Here is a 19773-nt window from a genome sequence, read left to right on the forward strand (position 1 = left end):
CCATACGGCTGCTTCTCCAGGAGCAGCATCTTCACACTGCGCCGGCATCTCATCTCCCCACTGCCGCTCCACTGATGAATAGTTCCATGAATATGTCTGGCATGAGATATTCATGAAACAAACTGTATTCAGGTATGTGCAGAACCCACCCGCAGGCCCTGTAAATAAAAGCCTTTCAGCACTGGCTCTGAATGAGAGTCATAAAGAACCAGGCACCCTAGGTTGCTACGCTCTTCTAAAAAAAAAATCTGAGGCACCGTGGTGTCTTTTCAGTGATGGAAATGTGCTGTAGCTCTTAATATATTTTCGTTGCTGATGACCTTGACAATTCTTTGTAAAGCCATGACATGCCAAAGGTGAGTTTCTTGTGAAATTAATTTGCACATCGATACATACATTTTTAGAACTTTTCTTTGTACCTTGTTTTACACAGAATGTTATATTACGCGATGAAAAAGCGATCATTTTATTCAGTTATGTATGCCCATTGTTACATATTGACAGTTTTAATCAATCCACTTTATTCCTCTTTTATGTTACTGGTATTATCATCCATATAGCAATTGAGTCTTAACTAATTGCAAAGGGAGTCAGTTCACACCCAAACACACTCACACACACACACACACACACACACACACACACACACACACACGTCACACTCACTCTTAGGTATGTTGTGTTTAGGAAAATCAAAGAGCCAGGCACTGAAATCAACAAGAGCAAAGCATTTTCATTTAAGTCAAATGAACTAAATATAAAGGTCACACGATCTTTGTAATCATAGATAGATAGATAGATAGATAGATAGATAGATAGATAGATAGATAGATAGATAGATAGATAGATAGATATATAGATAGATAGATAGATAGATAGATAGATAGATAGATAGATAGATAGATAGATAGATAGATAGATAGATAGATAGATAGATAGATAGATAGATAGATAGATAGATAGATAGATAGATAGATAGACATAACCCCTTAAAACCCTTCAGTGATGTCACATCCTCGTCGCGCCCCCTCTGCAGTTGGCTAGATCTGAGATATTTGAATATTTCCCACTCGCTCAAAACTTTTTCCCTCCGCACTACCTTCAGTCGGAGCACCGGGAGCGGTGAGTGTGATGCCGGAGAACGAGTGGACCCTGTGCCGCCGTCGGAGCGCTGTGTGTGGATCCACAGCAGTAGAGAGGCGCTGAGGTAACGGAGCGGACACGGGCTCTATGTTGTAGGACTGCGCCTTGGAGGCAAGTGGCCGCCCGGAGCCCGTCACCATGAGGGTCTTGTTGAGCGTCCTGTACCCCGTGCTCTCCCTCACCATCTTCGGATTATATCCCTCTATGGTGAGTGCCTTTTTTCATTTGATTTCTTATGACTTGTTGCCACTTATTTCTGACACAGCGCAGTACTGTTTACCGGTGATATTATAACAGGGCACGAGGACAGCAACCCTCGCCCCGATACGTGCAGTTTCTTTGATGGAGGCTGTAATGCCAAACTTCACTCAAAAGTCCTAAAATGCAATGTTCCTTTATTTTCCATCATTTATATTAACATTTGAAGGCATTGCTCATTAAGTGTCACAAATCCACAGCAGGCAGCACTCTTTGGTGTGTGTTGATTTCACCTATAAGCCTACGTGGACTTTTCCCCCCTAATTATCATACAAATAATAACTATGCCTAATCGGTATGCCTGCAGCGCCCGTGCACAAAGATGGGCTTAAACACATCATATGAATCAATTCTAAAACTTTTGAGAATATATAGAGCCAGTACGGGTAATAAAGTATTGTACCTGTGACGGATTAGCAAATTAACCCTTTTTTGTATATTTAGTTGGTGCTGTTTTATCGGAACAACTGACTCATTTACATGCAGTTTTGCACACCCTATTTCTAAGGAAAAATCTGGTTTATTGTGGAACACAGTTCCCTTTGTGACACTCATTAGTATTCACCCATTTTAAACTAATGAGCATCTTCTTATTTGTAAGACTAATGGATTAGCTTATAATGCAGTTACGAGAGAAAGTGCATTGAGCGAGACCTAAAGATGCTTCCATCTGTGATGTATACAGATAGGAACAGATGTCTCAGGGAAATGGAATCACATGCATGTAGGATCCGTAGATGTTTACAAAGGGAAGGCTGGAATAACAGTGAGTACAGTGGACCAGGCTGCTCAAAGTCCCTTATGATGAATTGAAAAATCTATATGTTGCTCGGGGTCTTCAGGTGATGAGGGTGGGGAGCTGTCCACCCTTTGGTGCTGAAACTTCACCGCACACGCTTTCTGTGCAGCAACCCACAGAGGAAAGGAAACGTTATCCATCATTCCAAATGCAGCTGTCCAAACCTTTTTGAGCAGATACTGCTTTATACAAGGAGTGAGATCTTTGATCCTCTCCTAGTCCTAAAACATTGAGGTGATTAATCAAATAGTCCATAGAGAAATGTAATTGATCCGTTTATTGTCATCAGGTAGAAATACCAAATATCTCCAAGTTAAATCTCTTCCATTGTCGCCAGTTTTTATTTCAAATGCCTATCTTTGAGTGGTAGTTATACAGAAACAGCCTTTGATGCTTTCATATGTTAAAGGCCCCAAGTCATGCTTTTCCGGTTATTACCCGTCCCCTTGTGTGTTATAGCTTTTTCTGCATGTAAACGGTCTGCAAAGTCACAAACCCTCAAAGTACACCCTGTAGCGAGTACAACTCTAACACAGAAAATACCTGTCTATGCCCCAGAACGCCTCGTTGGAGATTTCTCTTTTTCTTCCTGGGTACAGTGACGTGCCCGTTACCCAAATGGACCCATTGGTCCAAATGGACCAATCCGTGGAGCCGTTACGTTAAGTCTGTGGAGCCGTTACGTTAAGTCCGTGGATCGGTCCAAATGGACCAATCCGCTGACTTCCTCATACACACACACTCAATCTTTTCTCAGCTGCAGCTCCGCCGATTTCTCCTCCCTGAAACGGCGGGACGTGGCGAGGCTGTGAGTCGGTGTGTGAGCACACACACAGACTCCCAGCCAGGCTGCGGGTGTGTGTGTTCGGGCTGGGTCTCGCCGTGTCTCGCTGTCTCGCAGACGGCCACTGGGCTCAAAGCGAGGGGGGGGCAGGAGCTCCAACAAGCCGTTTAGGACAGAGAGTGAATACACATACTATACAGAGATGCTGGATGAGAAACCAATGTGAGTTTGGAAAATTGCACAATATATATTCTACCTCAACAATGGAATTATGATCAGTAGAAATGGCCATGACATGGGACCTTTAAGCAATTCCATGAAACATTAATTGATTTATTAAAATAACCGTCACCGCCCTGTGCACCCCTGGTCTGGAGGTTTTTGTTATTGCGTTAACAAAAAGCTTGAGATATTATCTACTCTGTCATTCTCTTTCTAGTTTAGAAATATATTTGTGCAGTGCTGCCCCTGGTTCCCTCGGATGACCATCATTCAGCTCAGTTCTTATCCTTCATCTATTTGATTAAATCGATGAATACACTGCTGCCATCGAAGAATATGAGATATTGCTGGTGCAAGAGCTGCATGCAAATTGCTGCACGGCCCAAAAGGCCTCTCTGCTTCAGTGTTTGAAAGGCAAACCTTTTATGGTATTACACTACACTGGAAATGATTAAGCTGTCACTCACAGGCTGTCAGACATTTTACACAAGGCTTTATTCATTATAGTAAGGGGCGGAAGCCTCTACCTCCTGGCCTTCACGTTCATGTGTTAGGGCTGGGTTTTGTTTCCTCATCGGTTCAGTTTAGCCACTTTGAAATAACCTATTGAGAACCAGGACTTTAAACTAAAGCTAGGGGTAGTGGTATGTATTCCCCTTTCTCTTGGTTTGGCAGATATTACCTCTGCAGTGTACACAACGGGTCCCCAAGGAGCCTTTGCGAGTAACGGAAATATTTGCATAGTTTGTTTTCCCTTATGGTCTGTGCCAGCCGGGTAATTACACAGTGAATGCTAACGGCACTTTGTAAGTCTCATCAGCATCAAAATAATGGCTGGGATTTGTGTTTTATGATTACACATTATATCCTGCACCTGGGGGACATATTGATTAAAAGAGAAAGAGAGTTAATAGAGTCCATGAGTCTGATGTCAGACCAAATGTATTGATCACTTAAAACGCACACAACATATCTTCCTTCACCTAATGGCTCGGAATCAAATTTGAGATTTGAATTTCAAAATAATTGGTTTCATGTCATATGTTTCATGTTTTTACAACATTATATTTCATTCAACTGTTTTTGTTCTTTTCTACTTTCATTTGTTGTGTTACACAGTGCTCATTCAAGCTACACTTGAAATATAGTAACAACATGCAATTGTTTGAAGCTTTTCAAATCCTTTAGAATCAGCAGTTATACATGTTCTGTACAAACATTTGTCTGGCACAAAAGTCATATTAAAAAATGAGACTGTGGACACACACCTACAAATGCACACAGCCATTTTATTTTTCTCACCAAATCAAAGCTGACGACCTCTGAATATCAACAGTCTGTGTCTACACAAACAAGCAGCCAGCCACCAGACTGCCAGCAAAGTCATTAGTTGTGACGCTGCGTGTTTCGTGTTTGAAGCAGGGAGGGGGTCTTCGGAGCTGATGGACTGGAAATAAAGGAAGCCTGCTTGTGATAGATTTTAAATATTTATACCAACAGAAGGGAAAATATATGGCACTTTCTGCTCGGACTTAGAAAGATGTTTGTGTGCGGTTGTAATGATGTGTCAGTTGTTAGGAATGTGGGGCAGAGACATTTTGTGGATAATTGGATTGAGTTTATGTCAGACATGCTAATTCACCTTTTTGATTAGTAATATAACATCTACTACTGACAGTGACATATAAGCAATGTGCCATTCCCTCCTCTGTCTTTTAGTCCATACTATTCTATCAACATAGGTACTACTATTATCTATAATGAAATGCTTAAAATCACTCTCTTTTATGATAATCAGTCTGTAAATTGACTCTCCCTTGGATTAACTATTTCACTCCTTTGCGTAAATGCATTTCCCTTAATAAAAGTCTGAGCCGTAATTACAGGAGTTGGGACATGATGTTGAAACTACCAGAGGCATAGTTAGGGACCCTCGGGCCCCTGTGATTACTATAATTACAGCCCGAGCTCCATATCACATGCGTATCACTGAATGAGAGCTGGACCTGAGAGGAAGGGAAGGCAATTGTGGTCAACCAGAGAGATGATTATGGGCTATGCCTGTTCATTTCTTACTAGTGAAGATAAAATAACGTTAAGTAGCTCTAATCAAAGGCAAAAATCTGGACTGATTTTCAGGCACGAGAGCAGAGTTTAATTAGATTTCCATGGCCTAAAACCTAAAAGAGAAATGTTGTGTGGATGTCCGATCAGCGTTGATGTTAAATAAAATCAATTGAAGCAATACATGGAGGCGTGTGGCGCAGTGGATAGAGCTTGGTCTGGGGATCAGATGGTCACAGGTTCAAACCCCACTGCAGTCAGCATGTCGTTGTGTCCCTGGGCAAGACACTTCACCACTCCTGTGGGGATTGCCCACTGTATTGAGTATGTAAGTTTGGATAAAAGCGTCGAACAAGTAACATGTAAAAAAATATATACATTTCTCAGTGTTAACCAAAGTAAGTTGAGTCTTCTGCTGCAAAATCTGATGTACTTCCTGCATCCAGCGGCGCCTTTTAACAAAACTGTCATGTAGTTTATGGTAAGAGAGAAACTACAAATTCCAGCTTGTTAGTCTCTGGTTAGCCGTGGAGCTTGCTAATACCTAAACATGAGTTTTCATGTTAATTATTCTACATTAGGAAAAGCACTTCATTCTTATGTCACAATATTGCACATGCGCTCTTTTCTTCAATATACAAGAGGAGATCCTACAACAAATCCTACATCTGTGAATGTACAGTGCACGTTCATACATGCTGCTTTAATTTGAGCAACATGTTTAGACACAGTCTCTTAAAGTTGCTACAAAGCATTCTAAGAAACGGAAACACTTACGGCCCGTCCACACAGCGGCGTGCGTTGAAGCTTCCAACGCTTCTGCCCATTCACTTTGAATGGGGTGACGTCACTTTTAGCCGAACTGCATTTTGGGAAGCGACGTGGAGCGTTGCTGGCGTTGCTGGCGTTGCTGGCGTTGCTGGCGTTGCTGGCGTTGCTGGCGTTGCTGGCGTTGCTGGCGTTGCTGGCGTTGCTGGCGTTGCTGGCGTTGCTGGCGTTGCTGGCGTTGCTGGCGTTGCTGGCGTTGCTGGCGTTGCTGGCGTTGCTGGCGTTGCTGGCGTTGCTGGCGTTGCTCGCTTCAAAAGTTGAGCAATGTTCAACTTTTGACGCCTCGACGGAGGCGTCATCCAATCGAATCATATGCCAGTACAAGCTCTAGCCAATCAAACCGCGTGCTTGTGTGTCTGGGGCGGGAGATTCATGTGATTGGTTGTTGGTCGAGTGTCAGACACGCCCGCCGGCAAGCGTCAACGCACGCCGCTGTGTGGACGGGCCGTTACAGCTTAAATATTGCAGTATCAGTTCAAAGGACTTCCTGGAGTGCACTGAACATACTACATCAATGTAATCTAAAAGATTAAAGCAGTATTCAAATGGTTTTATCCTTGTAGATCCAAAATTGCAATTATTGCATATTATCCCGCTGATACCTAACCAGCGTGAACACATACATCCTTAAGTGATGCATAATCTTCTTCTGCACACTGCTTCTACATCAGAATGTAGGCCGAAGTCTTCAATACCAACACAGTGGTGCCACTGTGGAGCATAATTAGGGGAAGACTCAAAGGTTGTTAAAGAGCAAGGAATAATCAGGTGGACTAACTTTGCTGCAAAAGCCTGCAGAATCTGGCAGGAATGTCCTTCTCAAAGATAACTGAGTCTCGAGACTAATGAGCATACTCTTACTTTAAAAACACTTTGAGAAGCGGACAATACGAGTGCATGTTGATGACACAGGGCATCAATTCAGAAAGGGTTCGTATCACGGCATATGTGTAGAACTAGAATATGATACGTTGTGAAGCTGACAATTGAGCGGCCCGACCAAGCAAGGAGACAGAGGCAGAACGTCCAAAAATACAACCTGGTGTGGGCATTTATTCAAATCATAAGCACATGATTCACAGCCTCAATTGCTGTTCCCCTGAACACAGTCAGCAGCCACAAGGATCTCACCCACACTACCAGCCTCAAAACAGACAGGGCAACAGAGCCTAAATACACACACTAATCAAACCAACAGGACACAGGTGAGGGGGGAGGAGACAACACAGGGCACCAGGTGCACACAATCAACAGCCACAGACGTGGGGAAAGGGAACACATTTAACATGAAACCAGGAAACAGAGACAGACAAACTAAAACACATACAGATGCACACACTACCTACATTTCGCCACCAACAAAGCTACACAATCCGTAACGGAGGCCAAGATCTATGGCCCCAGAGATCACCTCCGTTACATAAGTAAAAGTCCAATTACATGGCTTAAGATGAGGGTGTTTACGTTTTTATGAAATACACCAGTCTTAACTATCTATATATTCTACCCATCGTAATTTCAATCTTTAACCTGACGTTATTTCAGCATAATGAAAATGAAATGTTATGTTAGAGCACTGTCACAGCTGCTTGGTATTCTGCCTGTGTACATGTGCCACTCGGAGATGTTTGCCTGCTTCCCTCCACCGATATTGTTTGAGGACTGTCTCCTTATCACTCTCCGTTTTGCTTATGACTGACATGACTTGTTCAGCCAGAAGACTCACTGAAGCACACCCCAGAGAGGAGGCATGAGGGTGAACAAGATAATGCTCCGGCTCATTCAGAGACCGTCTAGGGCAGAATGATCTATTCCATCTTTACTTTGCATCTTCCTTGGGTTCAAAATGGGCAAGAAGGTGGCACACCTCTAGGAAATGAATCTCCTTGCACGGCTTTCATCGAAGTCACATCTGAGGACAAATATCTTCTTTTCTTGGGCTGTGTCTTTTTCAATTCCCTTACCCTCCCTAGAATGCATCCTCCCTTTGTCAGTAACTTACTTGTTCTCCGCCTCAGGATTATAGTTGCCAGGATTGCTGTTGCTGCTGTGTTTAGGGGTGTTACCGTTCGTCACAGCTGTCTGTAGATGTCTGCATCAGGCTGCTTCCGAGCTGGCTGCACGTGCAAATTCATCTTCTTCTGCCATTAGAGCCTAAAATGTTAACTCATTTAGGCAGTATGATCATCAGTTATAGTACTGACATGCACATTCCACTTGACTTGCCTCCAATGCTCTGGCGGCATTTTGTTTGGACATGTTGATAGATGACTGAATAGATAGCATCTGTTAAGGTCTTTGTCGTGTGGCAGACAGGAAGGCAGCAGAACTGTGATATGAGATTTAGTTTTATTGGCATCACTGCATGCACGATTTGTTTCTACATTTACTGTAGTTACAAGGATTTTTTTTTAATACCACACAATACTAATTTTAAAGGTGCCCTATTGTGTTTTTGGGGTTTTCCCTTTTCTGTAAGGTTGCATGAAACTCCTCCAATGAACTCCTTTGCTTACTACTGTAACGTAGTGACATCATTACGTAACACTCATGCTACTAGCGCTCCTACACATTGTACGTGATATGGAGCGGGACATCTCTAGGCAGTTGGAAAATCACAACAGAGCCTTGAAGCTAACCAATCAGAGCAGACTGGGCTCTGGTTTCAGACAGAGGGTGAAAAGAGGTAAGACCTTTTTCAACATTAATGCAAGTCACAGCAGAGGCACAAAGTACAAATATGAAACTGAGAATGAGTCAAATATGCCCTCTAAAGGTTGGTAACAGCATGCAAAGCAAAGTCGATACAGAACATTTCCTTACACATGTCTGTTAACTGAATATTTTATCCAAGTGCCACATCAGTGCAGTGACAATAAATGAATTGCCAATCTGTGTGTGTATATCGTCCAACCCTGTGTCCTAAAAATGACATTCCCACAGAACTAAACTGCATTCTCAATTACGTTTAGCTAGAAACGTATTTTCTCCCACGTTACGTTTGTTATGAACGTATCTTAAATACCTTTATTTTCTACATATCTTTGCCATTTATTGTCTTGCTTATAATAATGATAATAGTCGTTTATAAATATCATTTTAGAGCACACATTTGAAATCGAGAATCGGGCTCGATATATGGTTCAATTAAAATCAGTAGGCGAGGCTGTAATTTCGCCGGCTGTTACTCTCATGATTGAGGCAGAAAATAATAGTTTTAACATGCCAAAAAGCTGCTGTGTTGTTTATTGCACCTCAAACATTAAAACAAATCCAGAGTTACGTGTTTCTGTACTACATCTTTCTACTAAATCTGTACTTGTGGCATCAGTAGAGATAATGAGTTAAGATGTAAAGGCATGTGTGACTTATGGGAGCTGAGAGTAAGCTATATAGTCCCCTTCCATATGTTACCCTCCAGTGACAAAACAATGATAATGGCTCCTTAGAAATACATTAGTGTCAATTGTGTTCCTCTCTGCAGCTCCAGCTGAGGCGGTAGAGGGAGTTGGCTAGCTCCCGCTGTCTCTCTAGACTGTGTTTATAACGAATTGATTTCTGCCACTGCCACCAACAATCATTTCATGTTTCACCCTCACTTTCTCACCTGTGCTATCCCTCTGGGGAGTTCCTCACAATGCCAGACTCATATAACAAATGAAATCAGCCATCATGAGACTGGCAACAGGAATTAGATCAAGACTGCAAGGCTATACTCAGCAGTGTGGAGATTAGTTGAGGGTGCAGACAGTCGGTTACAGTATGGACTTGCTGTGAATCTTGGCAGTGGCTAAAACAGATTCACTTAGCACTAGACAGAGTCGCTCCTCTGCGAGAGTCCAACTAGTGTTGCATGCAGGGCTTCAAGGAGCAACACATGATCTGCTATTAAATGATAAGTGCTGTTAACACAGACATTTCATTTACTGGAGTGAAAGATATCCAAAACATAAATATATTTGAAACTGAACATTGTGCACAAAAAGTAAAGCAGAGAGCACAACCCAAAATTCCTCCCCTTTCCAAACTGTTTTCAAAACTGTAATGTTAAATTGCTCACGGTCATGCCTCCCATCTTCAATCTGAAACATCTAACCCGCATTACCTCATCCATTCACTTTCAATCCCCTCATCAGCCCCCTACGTCTTTCCCTCAATCACATATAAAGGTTGATGAGGACAAAGATAATGTTGTCAAAGTAAAAAACATATTGATGGCAGAATAACAAACAGATAAGGGTGTGCTGTATAGAATACCAGCTGCCAAACATGCAACTGACACAGAAAAGAAAAGCTTTTTGTTTCACTTCAAATGAACTTTAATGCATCCTCTACATTACAGGAGGCCTTTAAGAAGAATAGAATCCACCAGGCAGTAATTAGAGCCATGTTTCTGTCCGGAGATGCCCAAGATGGAGCTGTTAATCTTTTGCACATTCAGATACAAAGGTAGTTCAGAGTCTGGCGCAGCTGGTGCTGATGTGTGCTTTGAAGTATGTGAATGTCATGTTTTCAGTTTATTTAATGGGCTCAGGTGCAGAGTCTTAGCAACATAAAGGTCACAGTACATTGCAGTGTAACCATGAAACCAACGGTGGCAATCATTTGTAGTTTGCACAATAAGTTCTGGATCATAAGGTTAAAAGTGTGACACAGCTAAACCAAGTACAGAGACACTAGACATTATGACGCATTGACTTTCAAACGTACGTTGTTGCTGCATTCGACAATATGCAATTAGTTGAATTTATACTGATTGGGGATCACATTGTTCTATTCCTACATTATATCCTCCTGACCCCTTTCTATAAGTGTTCGATAAACTGTTATTGATTCTTGTGGTCTCTGGAAACACACTGTGATATGGATTAAATCAGCTGTTGTATACTGGCTTAACAGTAGATAACAATCCTATTTATATTGTATGAATTCGTTAATGTTTTGTGGACGAGATAGGAAGCTTTGGCGGGCCACCAGTAGATGGTCAGTGTTATAGGTCTTGTATTTCATATGCAGCCAATTGTAGGATTATTTACGATGTTGTATTTTAGTGTTGCCTCTGTGTTTAGTGTCCTGTCTGTCTGTAACTTTGTGTGGTAGTGTTACCACTGACAGGTCTCTCTTGAAAATGAGACCTTGTGTCTCAATGAGATCTACACCTGTATAAATAAAGGCTAAATAAAATAAATGTAGGTTAAATCAAAGGTTTTGTTGCAGTGTCTGTCAGATCCAGCTAATATTACATTCTCTCGGTATTCTAGGATTTCTTTCTCCAGTGTTAGTTCTTTATCCTGGCTGTCAATTGCAGCAACATTTTCTACAATTGGTAGCAGCCTATTGGGGCACAGAACAGGTTATTTTGGATACAGGCCAGAAAATTGGCATGAATCTGAAATCTTTTTTGACCCATACTGTAGCTGATGCTGGTGTATCTGGTACATGTGGGATATTTAAATCAACATGGCACTTAAGGAAGTTGCCAGTGCAGAGCTCCTTGCTTCTTGCAGCTTTTTGAAACAGATGCCTGGAGCGAGCCACTTATGTGTTACTTCCGCCGCAGGTCAAGATTATAAAATAGCAATGTTTTGTTTTTTTACTGCCAGTCTGAGTTTGGTCCACTTTTGCACATTCTTGTCCTGCTGTTAGTAAGAAGTTGCCTTTTTATTATTTTACAAATGTGACTGTTGATTTTTAGATTATATGGACACAGTAGTAGACGTGAAATGCTGACCCCCATTACTTTGGAGGTATTAAATATTGCACCTCTCAGGATAATACATCTTCAGCACTAAACATATAAAGTCATGTTCATTTATTTGAGTGATAACTGGACTGTCCTTGGTTCATTTAATAATAAGGCCTGTTGGGAACAAATGTGTAAATACAAGATAAGCCTTGTTTCTCTGCGACCTGTGTTCAGATTGTATCTCATTTGGTGAGACAGTCACAAATATGCAGAGGCAATTATATGGTAATTGTACATGCCATATGTGATGCTGTTTTATAACTTTAATTTAAATGAAAACTCTTGATTGACATAATTAAACTGGTCAGAAGTTTAGAGAGGGTTAGTGTGGATTTTTGTAGCACCCAAGTGATACATTTTTGCTGTTGTTTTACGGTTGAATACTCCCACACAATATTGTCTGTTGGCAACTAGGCTCCAAAAGTATTGATGGCTGGAGCATAGCAGCCTTCAAAAGGCTTAAGTCAAACCCTGGCCATTGCAAACTAGTAGATCAAAAAAGAAAACTACAGAGGGAGCATGGACCGTGCCTTTGCCACTAGTAATGTGTTTGTGTGCGCGGTAACATGCATGTATATAACCACCATGTGTGTGTGTGTTGTGTGTCTGTCTGTCTGTCTGTCTGTCTGTCTGTCTGTCTGTCTGTCTGTCTGTCTGTCTGTCTGTCTGTCTGTCTGTCTGTCTGTCTGTCTGTCTGTCTGTGTGTGGGTGGGTGTGTGGGTGGGTGTGTGTGTGTGTGTGTGTGTGTTGTGTGTGGTGTGTGTGTGTGTGTGTGTGTGTGTGTGTGTGGTGTGTGTGTTGTGTGTGTGTGTGTGTGTGTGTGTGTGTGTGTGTTATGGGTGTGTGTGGTGTGTGTGTGTGTGTGTTGTGTGTGTGGTGTGTGGTGTGGTGTTGTGTGTGTGTGTGTGTGGTGCACACTGCTGCAGGACGTCTGGGGGAAACTTTGAGCTGCTTGATGCTGTTTTGTGAGGATGATTAATGACTGGAGTTTGTCGCGCAGCTCTGTGAAACCATTGTGGCCTTGGAGTCTGCTCGCCTGCTATATAACGTAGCGAGAGATAACAAATATTGAAAGTTAGCCTTCGCTTAATCAATAGCACTTTTTTAGGAGTAAAACACAATGCTATTAAACTGCATACGGCAAGTCCTTGTGTGCCTTTTCGTTTTTTTCACATACCACACTATGAAATAGTTGATAGAGAAGGCAGTGCAATACCACATTTCTATCCTACTGGGTATATGTATTCGAACATACCATGCAGCCTATATAGACATATCTGTAAATCTGCCTATTTCTATTTTGCTTCTCTTTCTGTCTTCCCTTATTGTTTCCTCAGAGCACGCCGGTGTCCTCCCTGTGTATCCCTCACCTCATCATATTATACTTGCTGTCTTTGTTTTTCTCTGAATTGCTATATGTGCCGGAATACCTAGTCTCCTTCTCTATCTCTTCCTGCCTAATTGACAGTCGTCGTCTTTGTATTTCTTTGTCAGCATTGTCCTCTTTTCATTGTTTTTTTCACGAATTGTTTTCTTACATAAACATCTCTTCCGTTCTTATGTTTGTTCATAAACCCCTCTCCTTCCAATTGTACCTCCTTTTCGCTCAGATATGTAACCCGGATTAAAGTGGATGACAGGGTTTACAGGCAGAGTCCTTTGTGGCAAAGTACATAAATATTTATATGAATACGAAAGAATCTTCAGGCTTGTTTGTCTGTTTTTGCTTGATTGAAGCATATCTCTCCATTTGCTGGAAAATTAAATGAATGTAAGTACTCAAAGGCTGTAGTTCGACAACAATTATTTTGGGTTAGAGTGCAATGTGTAATGGCAATACAAAATATTAACAATTCTGAATGGCAAGATAAAAAACTGTGCCACCCGGATACTCACAAAAACACGCAAATCAGAGCACATCACCCCCATCCTCCACTGGCTCCCTGTAACTCACCGGATCAGCTACAAAGTCCTCATAATGGTCTTCAACGCCATCAACCACACTGGCCTAGGGCTGCTCAATTAATCGTATTTTAATCCCAATTACGATTTTGGCTTGCAACGATTACGAAAACAACGTAACCAAAAAAAAACGATTTCTTTTTTTTTTACTATAATTTTCTTTTTTTATTAATTAATTGTTAATAGTTGAATTATACTTAAAGTTCAGGGTAATCAACTGTTAAAAACACACTGTTACATTTTTTTTCAATAAATGGATGTTTTCAAAGTAAATGGATAATCGTTTTTAATAATCGTGATATCAATTATTGACCCAAATAATCGAGATTATGATTTTTGCCATAATCGAGCAGCCCTACACTGGCCCCACCTACCTACAGGAACTGCTAACCAGAAAACATTCCCATACCTCACGCACACTCAGGTCAGCTCCAATCTCCTGGCTGTTCAGCGGACAAAACTGGTCACCATGGGAGACCGTGCTTTCTCCTCCCTGGATCCACGTCTGTGGAATCAGCTTCCAGAGAACATACGGACCTCGGCATCACTCTCAGTTTTTAGGAAATGCCTGAAGACCCACCTGTTCCGCACCGCATTTTACTGACTGTCCTTTACTTTATTTATTTTATTTTAAACCTTTTATGCTCTTAACCTTTTATTTTTATTTTTTATATTACCATATTTTATTCAATATGCTCCTTAGATATCTTGATATGTACATTTGTTTGCTCGCAGACTATCGGCCCAAAGGAGGGCTGGCAGGTGTACAGCTCGGCTCAGGATGCTGATGGCCGCTGTATCTGCACCGTGGTGGCTCCTGAACAGAACCTGTGCTCCAGAGATGCCAAGAGCAGACAGCTCCGCCAACTGCTGGAGAAGGTGAGCAGAGGGTGTATTTAGCACCCTGACACAGGCAGATACACTCTCCTGTTTAATATGGGAATTAGGAAATAACAAGTTTATATGTTTTATTAAACACAGGTTCGCTGCTGCTAGGCTTTACCACCTTTGTTCTTTTTCAAAATAACCCTGTCACACATTCAGGTACACATGCAGGCTCACCTGGGAAAACCCATCAAAGTGCTTTTCAATTATTCGCCGTGAAAAGAAAGAAGCAGCAACCGGAAGGCATCCTTAAGTCACCTGCTGAGTTAATCATAAAATGTTATACTACACCGCTACATTTCCAATTTGGGAGTGGTTACACTTTAGGGGTGATTATTTATCACTGTTTCATTCCAGGTGCATAACATGTCTCAGTCCATTGAGGTTCTGAACCTCAGGACCCAGAGGGATTTCCAATATGTCATGAAGATGGAAAACCAGATGAAGGGCCTGAGGACCAAGTTCAGACAGATCGAGGACGACAGAAAATCCATCATAGCCAGAAACTTTCAGGTAGTCTTCCCCATCGCTTAATCACTGCTTCATTTAATCAAATCTGAACTGAAATGTTAAATGTGGCATTCAATTCACGGATGCTCTTGTGCATCCGGGATGGTTGTATACAGGTTTTAAATCCTATTTCATCTTAGTATTCTTTAGAGTTCTTCAAGAAAGACGATACAGAAAGACTGAAAATCAGAGTTCCAAACTCACGTTGATCTGTTACTGTGTATTAATGTATGGTTTCCAACAAGCTGAAAAGGAACATGTATGGAATGATAAATGGATCAAGGCTTGTTGGCTTATAGCTCCATTAGGTGCCTCCTACAGTAAACATAATATCAGTATATTTAATAATGATAAAAAATGCAAGTCACTTGAGACTATAATCCTATTATATTAGCATGGAGCTCTGAAACAACAAAGGATGTGTATATCATTTCAGATATTTCCGTGGTTCAGATAACAAGAAGTCAACGTTGCCTGAAGCAGGGCTTGCTTCTCTGTCAACAAACTGTAGATGTGTTTGTCCATGACCATCCTACCTACCAACAATGTTCCACCTCTTTGTTTTACTGTCACTTCTGCAGGAGCTTAACGACAAGATGGACGAGCTAAAGCCGCTGATCCCCGTGCTGGAGCAGTACAAGATGGATGCTGCAGTCATTTCCCTGTTCAAAGATGAAATCAAGAACCTCTCTGCAGTGCTGACGAGCATCCAGGAGGAGCTCGGGGCCTTCGACTATGACGAGCTCTATCAGCGAGTCCTGCGTCTGGACAACAGGCTGCGCAGCTGCATGGGCAAGCTAAGTGAGTAAACACTGCATGTTCAAGACTTTTCTTTAGTGTTATTAGGAATAGTTCTAACAGTGGTACAAGTGAACAAATAGTACTTGCACAACTGGCATTACAATTGGATTTGCTATTCGCTATATAACATCCACTGTCATAGAAAGAGTATGTATCCTTGTTGTATACTTAACGTAATGTTTTTGTTGTTGTGTTGGTCTTATGTGTTTCCTTTAAAAACAATATTTGAATGGCCATGCAATCGTTGCTGTCTCTCCATAAGCTATCTCACTATGAAATAAAGCAGGAAAAAAAGGAAGAGAAATGTCTTAAACAATCAAGCTATACAAACAGCAGAAGCACCATTAAGCCTTCAGTTAAATAAAGCAGCTCACTGCCAATGCTATCTTAGTATGCACAGAGCGCACACTCTCTGGTGGCACAGGCATGAAATTGGCTTGAGAAATCTAGTTAGAGACGAAAACCACCACAGCACATCTTATCGCTGCATTTCTTTATTAACAGCGTGTGGGAAATTAATGAAAATCACTGGACCTGTTACAATAAAGACATCTGGAACCCGGTTTGGGGCATGGATGACTGACCCTCTGGCATCCACCAGAAACAACAGGGTGAGTTATTAAAGCAGGGCTCTGCTTTCTAAATGGTTGTGTGTACAGTACAATATCTGTGTTTTTAGAGTAGCTAAATATCACAACAAGATGGGCCTGACTGTTTGCATGAAGGGTATTTTGAGGATTAAATAAACATTATAGTAGTTATGGAGTCAGATTTGGGTCAATATTCTAGCGCGTAAAACAAGCTACTCACGAGCGGAAAATGTGCTTTTACACGCGCATGAAATGACCCTCACGCGCAGATTAAACCCCCAAGAGAGACAGCCCTCTTGCTCGCTCGCGGGAGTGTCAGCCTCACTCACTCGCGGAGTTTGTCTACGCGCGCGTGAAAAGTTTCTGACACTTTGGGGCGGAGCAACTGGACTTTGATTGACAGCTGCCAGGAAGCCCGGAGTTGCCAGGTTTGATAAATGCCTGAACTACCAAGAGCCAAGGAGTGACAGCTGCAAGATCAGTTGGACGAGATTGAATGGTAAAGTTGTCCATAAAAAACTATTATATTCGTAAAGTGTACAGCTAATATAGACAGATATATATATAGACAGACTCCGCGAGTGAGTGAGGCTGACACTCCCGCGAGCGAGCAAGGGGGCTGTCTCTCTCGCGAGCGAGCGCATAGCCGCTCGCGGGGGTTTAATCTGCGCGCGAGGGTCATTTCATGCACGTGTAAAAGCACATTTTACGCTCGTGAGTAGCTTGTTTTACACGCTAGAATATTGACCCAAATCTGACTCCATAGTAGTGATCTTCTCTGAACTGCATTTCTTCAAAAAACCACATAAATTATTTAAAGATGATGATATAAAAATGAGCTCAGAAACAGACAGTTTCACATGTTTATCTATCAGGGGTCAGCTGCTTCTCATTACCCTTCCTGTTCATCCTCTCTGCTGTAGGTTTGGTATATGGACAGTTACACCAACAGCAAGATTGTGCGTGAGTACAAGACAATGGACGACTTTGTAGCGGGGGTGGTTTCTCGAACATACAGCCTCCCATTTAAATGGGAGGGAACCAATCATATGGTCTACAATGGATCGCTCTACTACAACAAGTACCAGAGCAACATCATCGTGAAGTACAGCTTTGAGACGGGCAGCGTTCTGGCCCAGAGAGCTCTGGAGTTCGCCGGCTTCCACAACATGTACCCATATACATGGGGTGGGTTCTCCGACATCGACGTCATGGCTGATGAACTGGGAATGTGGGTTGTGTACGCAACCAATAAAAACGCTGGAAATGTCGTCGTGTCCCAGATCGACCCCGACACCCTGCATGTCCTGAAGACTTGGAACACTGAATACTCCAAGAGGAACGCGGGTGAGACGTTCATGATCTGTGGGACGCTCTATATCACTAACTCTCACCTGTCGGGAGCAAAGGTTTACTACGCTTACTCTACCAAGACTTCAACCTACGAATACATAGACATTCCTTTCCACAACCAGTACTTTCATATCTCCATGCTTGACTACAACGCCAAAGAGAGAGCACTGTATGCCTGGAATAACGGACACCAGGTAATATTTAATGTCACTCTCTTTCATGTCATAAAAACTGATGACGACTCTTAAAGTATCACTTTTCCAACTTAAGCACCGTCATTGGTGATACAAGGACCTACATGTATTATTTTGTCTAAAAATGGACTATGGTATCTTACCTTGCCACCAAGTGAACACTTCTAATGTGTGGCTCTGGACTTTTGGCTGAATTGAGCATGGACACCAATCACTTGATACCTTATAACCAATGCTTACACGTTTCCATTGCTGCTGATCCAGCTGGCAGACCCAACACATAGTGAATGAGGCATTATTCAGTGTGTGTTGGGTCTGCCTGCTGAAAACTCTCAAAAGCTTTTGCATGAATGTCCAAAAATTGATCTGCAGTGATTTCCTATGATATAGCTGTGTTTTTGTTGCAAATCTGTTTTGCTTACAGTGTTTGCATTTTTGTCTATTTAAAAAAAAAAAGTCTATTTAAAAGTATTTAAACCTTTAAGTCAATCTCTTCTGCATATTTGCTACCATGTTGAGGTGGCTGATTATAATGTACAATAGCCGTTCTTTTAAAGATGGGCCTGTCAAATATTGCTGTTATGTATGTATCTGTGGAAGAAAAGTATTTGTATTTTTTATAAAAGAAAACCATAGAGGCTATCTGTGCATTTTCATTCAAAATAAAAATGTTGTACATTTCATTCAAATGGTTTTGGTTGCCATGATCTTAAACAATTTATAGGATATTAGCCCATTCCAATCAGGAATTCCAATTATAAAAGACATGTTTCCTACTCATCTTTTTTTACATATTTTGACAAAGATTAGTACAGATGAGTAACTGATGACGCTGAAGACGGAACCTCTTTTTTGCTGTGAACATTACATTACATGTCACTTGTTAGACGCTTTTATCCAAAGCGACTTACATACTGTACATTCAGTACTGTGGGCAGTCTCCACAGGAGCAATTTGGGGTGAAGTGCCTTGCCCTGGAACACAACGACATGCTGACTGCAGTGGGACTCGAACTTGCTATCCCCTGATTCGAAGTCCAGCACACCAACCACTGAGCCACAGCCTCAACATGTGGCATTGAGATCATCCTTTGACATTTCAATCGTGAAGTGGCAATGAACCACTGAGGTTACACCTATCACTATAATTTCCCTCCACAGTGTGGTGTTTATTTTTTTATGGGTAAACCCGGTCACGTATATGTAGTAAAACACACCTGAGGTACATTTGAATGCACACTCATGAACAAACACTGACACACTGTTTTGCGATGGGTTGTATTCTGTTACTTTCATCAATACAACTGCCTTTAATTCATATAGACAAATAGATTTTTATTAATAAAGGCAGCGAGTGAACTAATTAGAAAAGAGATTCAAATCAATGTGTAAAGACTTAAGGGAATGTATCACCATAGTAGCTTTATAATATTTTGGTTTGGTTTGAGAATGAATATTTTTCTTCCTCTGCACGACCTCTTTGTTTCTGTGGGTTAACAGTACCCCCTGACTATGTGATTGGGTTTTTAACATGTTCTTCTTCATTTATTCATTCCCCATTTTGCGATTGAGGCTACATGTGTCCCTCAGTAAAATGCATCCCTGTATCAACCTGCACCGCCAACAACAAAAAAC

At 41.7% G+C, this 19773-nt stretch overlaps 1 protein-coding gene across 2 annotated transcripts; it reads left to right on the forward strand.

The window, feature by feature from the left end:
- Positions 1-215: 215 nt before the first annotated feature.
- On the forward strand, positions 216-18193 carry olfm3a (olfactomedin 3a). 2 transcript variants are annotated; one of them, XM_034212036.1, is made up of 7 exons: positions 216-356; positions 1106-1350; positions 14542-14685; positions 15049-15204; positions 15783-16002; positions 16507-16613; positions 17516-18193. In XM_034212036.1, the coding sequence occupies exons 2-7, from the start codon at positions 1282-1284 to the stop codon at positions 18191-18193; spliced, it is 1374 nt and encodes a 457-aa protein (XP_034067927.1). In that variant the 5' UTR covers positions 216-356; positions 1106-1281. The 2 variants fall into 2 exon arrangements, with proteins under 2 accessions (XP_034067927.1, XP_034067926.1); XM_034212035.1 differs by lacking the exon at positions 216-356 and having other exon boundaries at positions 1095-1350.
- The last annotated feature ends 1580 nt before the right edge of the window (positions 18194-19773 follow it).

The sequence above is a fragment of the Gymnodraco acuticeps genome, unplaced genomic scaffold, assembly GCF_902827175.1.
Source record: "Gymnodraco acuticeps unplaced genomic scaffold, fGymAcu1.1, whole genome shotgun sequence".
Lineage (NCBI taxonomy): Eukaryota > Metazoa > Chordata > Actinopteri > Perciformes > Bathydraconidae > Gymnodraco > Gymnodraco acuticeps.